The sequence below is a fragment of the Lissotriton helveticus genome, chromosome 7, assembly GCF_964261635.1.
Source record: "Lissotriton helveticus chromosome 7, aLisHel1.1, whole genome shotgun sequence".
NCBI classification, from domain to species: domain Eukaryota; kingdom Metazoa; phylum Chordata; class Amphibia; order Caudata; family Salamandridae; genus Lissotriton; species Lissotriton helveticus.
In genome coordinates this window covers 1321771003-1321777002 of record NC_136068.1, presented here as the reverse complement: position 1 = coordinate 1321777002, position 6000 = coordinate 1321771003, and the positions used below count along the sequence as shown (strand labels likewise).

General features: G+C 41.9%; 1 protein-coding gene across 1 annotated transcript in view; it reads right to left on the bottom strand.

Annotated features, from left to right (window-relative positions):
- Positions 1–1350: 1350 nt before the first annotated feature.
- Positions 1351–6000, bottom strand: part of SEC14L1 (SEC14 like lipid binding 1) — a 527341-nt gene continuing 522691 nt past the window's right edge. The window contains exons 17-18 of the mRNA XM_078654623.1: positions 2702–2803; positions 1351–1734 (exon numbers count right to left, since the gene is read on the bottom strand). Of these exons, the coding sequence (XP_078510749.1) occupies positions 1497–1734; positions 2702–2803 (340 nt within the window). The 3' untranslated portion in view covers positions 1351–1496. The remainder of the gene's footprint in view (positions 1735–2701; positions 2804–6000) is intronic.

Genomic DNA, 6000 nt, shown 5'->3' with positions numbered 1-6000 from the left:
TAAAACCTCAATATCTGGCTAAGCATGTACCCCCATTGACCTATTTAGCACCATTCAGTCATGCAACACACAAAAAAATAAATTATAAACTACCAAATGACATATTTTTTACAAAAGCACATTTCAGAAAAGTTGTTTCCTATAATCATTCGCCTAACCCTTTGATTCTTAACTTGTTATCACTCGAAAGGGTGGTGGCTAAGGTACGCGTCTCAGAATAAAGCTGAAAAAAATGATGACAAGAATGAATGAATTTCGTCTTTAAAACACAAATCAAACCAACTAGCTAATGCCACGGACAGCTGATGACACCGCAAGAAAGACTGTAGCAGAAGAAGGAAATGTTTCTTTTTGAGCTACAAGAAAAATAATTAGATTGAGTCCATGGATATCGCTGGAAACGAACAAATCTGTGATACAAACTTATTTTATGACTAATATCCTGCCGATTAAATACAAACACAAATGTCATTGCTGCCAGGTTTTAGTAAAACATTCTGGAAACTTTTCATGAAAATTCTCAGTTTAGTTACTCCCATTAACAACATCCTAGGCACAGCAATTGTGGACAGAGGGAAACAGAATTAGCGTGTGGAGTAACTAACAAGGTTCAATTACAACATATAATCACCAAGGCCAGTGACGACGGTGTTGAATGCTCTCATAACACTGAAAATAGCCACATCTTCTCACCAAACCTACACACTTAAGTTCTGTATTCGAGAATGGTAGCCATAGGACGAATAGGTGCAAACGGACATTTGTCTTTAGCATTAAGGAAGTCATTGTTTTGAAGGAGAGAAACCCAGCATGTGGAAAGCCTACAGTTAAATATCATGCAAAATAAGAGACCGGACTGCCTCTGCTGTCAACATATGATTCCATTCACTATTTGTGATGCTTACTGTGTCCGAAGGAACATAATGCTGAGTTACTTCATTGTGAAACCCCATGTTTCACGCCAGTTAAGAGAAATATCAATACAATTAGGATACCACAAATCCGAGGCCAAGCTAGATTAACACTTAAGTGCTTTGCAAGATGACTAATTAGAAAGAAAAGTAGGAAACACACACATAGCAGCTCTCAAATTATTCCACTGGAAACTAGTCAGTAGTACAGGCCAACCCTTACTGGGGTGAGCTGAGGATGGGAGAGCGTGCTGACAACAATGTTCATCGAGTGTGTTAAGTTTGCTAGGAAGAGTTTGAACAGCTTTAGCAAAGATAACATAAATGTTCTCGTGGGTTGGGTTCGAAGAGCGTGAGGGTCTCGGAGCTGTTAAAGCCTACAATTGTTTCAAGTTTCGAGAGACAAGGTATTTAGGTTTTTCGAGTCACTGTTGGCCCTGGAGGCAGCCCTCTGGAGAGGAAAGAAAGGGGTAGTCTGCTGCAAGCTTCCTGCTCCCTCGCGCCTGCCGAACTCGGGCCCCGCTGCGGATCCAGCTCGCGCGTGGGGCACTCTGGCAGGGAAAAGGAAGTGGAAGCAGGCCCGAGTCACGTGGTGGTGCTAGCATCAATCTCCGTCGTCGCCACTCCCTCCCGGACAGAAGACAGGCGCCAAGACGGTGGCCACCGAAGGAACTGTGGCGGGCGGAGGGTGTACAGAGTGGAAAAGTGATGGCCCCAGAAGGAAGGGGCTTGAGAAAACCTGAGGACCCCATCCGGACAGGCCTTGAGGTCAGGACTGGGCGTGACGAGTGAGAGCCCGTGCTCAGATAAGTGAAGGGGCTCTCTGTAAGAATAAAAGACACACAAAAAGAAAATATATTTATACATTGGTCAGGGCCAGAGGAGGTCTAAACATGCAGTTAACATATGCATGCCAAGATGATGGGTTTAAATAAACATGTGAACTCAAACACACGGGGACGTACTAGACACTTAAACCTAGAGTATACAGACAAAAAATGAGGAAGGGGGATGTAAGACAGGTTACGGAAGATGTAAAAATGAATACAGAAGACCGTTAATAAAAAACACGTGACGTGGAGAAAAGAAGACAGTGCAATTATATTCATTTGCTAAAAGAAGATCGCCTCCTCTCCCAAACTACCCCCCACCCCCTTCATCCCCACCCCAAAAACATGTTGTGGTGTTTTCAACAGAAGAGTAGAAGAGACTAAACTAAGAAAACAAGAGGCAATGATCCGGCAGTGCGAGTATATTATCCACACGTAAACGTAAAAAGTAACACTCCAGGAGGCATGCGAGAATATATTAGTTCATAACATTTTTTTTTTCTACAGCATCTGTAACCAGCACTTTAAGTTATTAGTAAAATAGTTTATGATACATAATATATATATATATATATATATATATATATTATACACTGTAGGTGCATATATATAGATACATATATGTGTGTATGTATATACAAACACATATCATTACATATATATATCTTGTAAAAAGCTTTTTGTATAATTCTGAAAGGTTTTTTCTTATAATGCTCCTAAGAGGGGTACAACGTTTGTTGGTTAAGGATAATGCGTTAATAAGAATTGCTCATGTTAGACATGGAGAAAATGAAAGGAAAATAAGTTGAAAGCATCTATCTACGGGAACGACAGGCCCTACAGCATCAGTGGGAATGGAAGCTGGGCTGCCCTGTAGTCCGCAGACGAAGAAAGAACAGACTCGCCATCACGTCCAATGTTTCTATGGTTTTTGTTTAACGGAGGCTTGGCTGGCACTACCTGGATATCATGGAACTGGAGTGAGACTGGCTGGAGGAGGTGGTGGCGGCGCTAAGCTGTGAGAATCCACTATGGCTGGACTCCAAGCTGGTCATCGACCCCCTACATGAAGAGAAGGAGAAAACAAAGTAAGGGTAACATTTATATAATACAGACTCTTTATTGCAACACTAGTTCCTTGTGCAGATGTTTTATTCCATGCATAAACCCCGGGACGGTACGTTTATCGTTCTCACCTACTTGTGGACAAATTTCAATCAACCAGAAGGACAGCTTCTCTTCAGACTTTGAGCAAGATTTATAAGTAAGGCTGTTTGAACCCATGGACACAAATTCACAGGAGGTCAAATATTCATATGCAAGTAATTCGTTCTTAACACACTATTTCAAAAAGGCACTATGGAAGTCCACTATAATGATCCCTCACCACGAAGTGGGGTAAATATTTTGCTTTCAAAAGCAAGTAGGGTTAACGAAATTACATTTTTCGAAATGCAAAGATCAAGTTCTCCTGCCATTTAAGCATGACCATATAAAGGCCACCATTCAAACGTCCAGGTGGGCAGCATTCATTAACTGCAATCTCTTCTACTTCTAATGTAGAAGAGGAAAATACTACAGAAGCAATGTACCTTGGCAAGCAAAGCCATCTCTAAAATAGGGAGTTAGAACACTGAGGTACAGTATACAAGGACAGCAACATCACCTTACTCTATTTAAGGCAGGGCCACACAGGCAGGTTCAGAAATTATGACGCGCCTGAGAGGTTATCAGCCTGACAATGCAAGAGAACAGGGTTCCCTCCTTATGTTTGAATAGCTCACAGCCACCACACTATAGCACAGCAAGTTTGCCCGCCCTCAAAATGGAGTGGGGCAGCAAAGGCATCTCCTTTAAACAATTTAAAGCAGCATAGTATTTTCAGTGACCAATGCGACAAAACAGTTTGTGCCCAAAACTATGGTGAAAAGGCAAAACAAGCAAGATACCTTCACAAATGCCTCTTCTGGTTGATAATCTAACCGCAGATTCCTCACCCTGAAAATCCTCTTAGGCACTAGACTGGATCTCGAAACTTGTAAAAACTCCTATGTGCCATCAGGTGCCACAGCGGATCAGCACTGCCTCTGGATGTGAAAGAAAATAAGTTACTTACCTGTAACTTCGGTTACCCAGTATTGGAATCTTTCATAGATTTGCATGCTTAAATCATTCCCCGTCGTTGAGATGGGATTCCCATCTCAACGACTGGGAAGGATTCAAACATGTAAATCTATGAAAGATACCCAAATACTGGATAAGAAAATAAGTTACTTACTTGTAACTACGGTTATCCAGCTTTGGTATCTCTCAAAGATTCACATGCGTGAATCATTATCCGTCGTCGAGATGGGATTCCCGAGGGGGGATGATTTGAACATGTAAATCTATGACAGATACCCAAATACTGGATAAACACTGTTCCACATATTGCAGTCAACCATGCTTGCTGATGTCAGTTTGCCACCACTGTTTTTCGTGACTTCAGATGCAGAGCCAATGACAAATGAATACTGACAGTGTGCTAAATCAAACTTGGGACCATTTACATGAACATCCCCATCACAGAATGGGGAAGAGAGTAATCTGCAGTTAGAGTATCTACCAGAAAGAGTGTTACCAATAGCAAGTAAGGAAAATGCTACTTACCAGTATGCATCTGTTCTTCGCATGTAGATCTGCAGAGTAGTACACTTTGCATTAGATCGCCATCTGGTGTTGGGCTCGGATGGTTGCACCTTGCTGTTTTGGAAGAAGTCTTTGTAGTCACGAGATAGGTGACTTCTCCCTTGGACGATAGTGAGCATGGGCATCGACTCCATCCTTAGATTGTTTTTCGCCATGATGGGAAATGATGGAGTTAGTAGAAAAGAAACAGATGTCCATGTGTGTATATCTAAGTAAGATATTACTGGAACAGATACAGGTCCTGGGAGGCGGGTGGGCGTGTAGTACTCTGCAGCTCTACATGCCAAGAACAGATGCATACTGGTAAGTAGCATTTTCCGTTCGAGGCATATGAGCTGCAGATAGTACACTTTGCATAGACTGTACAGCAGTATCTCCACTAGCGGTGGTCACCTGTATCGGTTACAGTAGTTTGAAAAAGTGTTTTAAGAACAGCTTGGCCCGCAGAAGCTTGTTTCTTGGCTAGTGTTTAGAGAAGGTGTGTGTTGTAGACCATGTTGCTGCCTTACAGATGTCTTCTAGGGGAATATTACCTAAGAATGCCATAGAAGCCCCTAGTTTGCGTGTTGAATGCGCCCTAAGGGGAACTGTTAACGTGCGTTTGGCTTTTTAGTAACATATGTGTATACATTTAACAATCCACCTTGCAATCCCAGCTTTAGAGATGGGATTACATTTATGCATTGGAGAGAAAGCTACAAACAATCGTTTTGTTTTTCGAAAAAGGTTTCAGTTCTGTCAATGTAATAAAGTAGAGCTCTTTTGACGTCTAGCGTGTGAAGAGCTCTCTCTGCTACGGAGTCTGGGTTTTGAAAAAACACTGGTAATTCTACCGATTGGTTAAGATGAAAAGCAGAGATAACTTTAGGAAGGAATTTTGGATTTGTTCTAAAAACTACCTTGTTACGATGTATTTGTTAGAAGGGTTCTTGTATGGTTAAAGCCTGGATCTCACTTACTCTTCTAAAAGAGGTGATTGTGATAAGGAAAGCTACTTTCCATGTGAGGAACTGAAGTTCACATTTATGTAAAGGTTCAAATGGGGGTCACATGAGCCTAGTAAGTACAATGTTGAGATTCCACACCGGAGAGGGTGGTAATCTAGGAGGAATGATTCTTTTAAGGCCTTCCATAAAGGCTTTAATTGCTGAGACTCTAAAAAGCGACAAGTGTTGTCTGTTTTGCAACTAAGTGGCAAGTGCTGCTAGATGTAGACGTATGGATGAGTATGCCAAATGACATCTTTGCAAATGTAGTAAATAGCAAATGATGTTCTGGATGGACGCATCCAGTGGATTGATATGATTGTTAGTGCAGTAAATGGCAAATCTCTTCCATTTTGCTGCATAGCAAGATCTGGTTGTAGGTCGCCTGGCTTCTTTAATGATGTTCATACAGTCCGGCGGAAGGTTAAAGTAACCAAACTCTAGGACTTCCGGAGCCAGATTGCTAGATTCAGCTGAGTTGGATCGGGGTGCCTTATTTCTCCATGGTTCTGCGTTAGTAGTGATGGGGAGAGGCGTAGTTTTTGGTGTGGGACTAGTGAGAGTTCCAACAGAGTGGTGAACCAC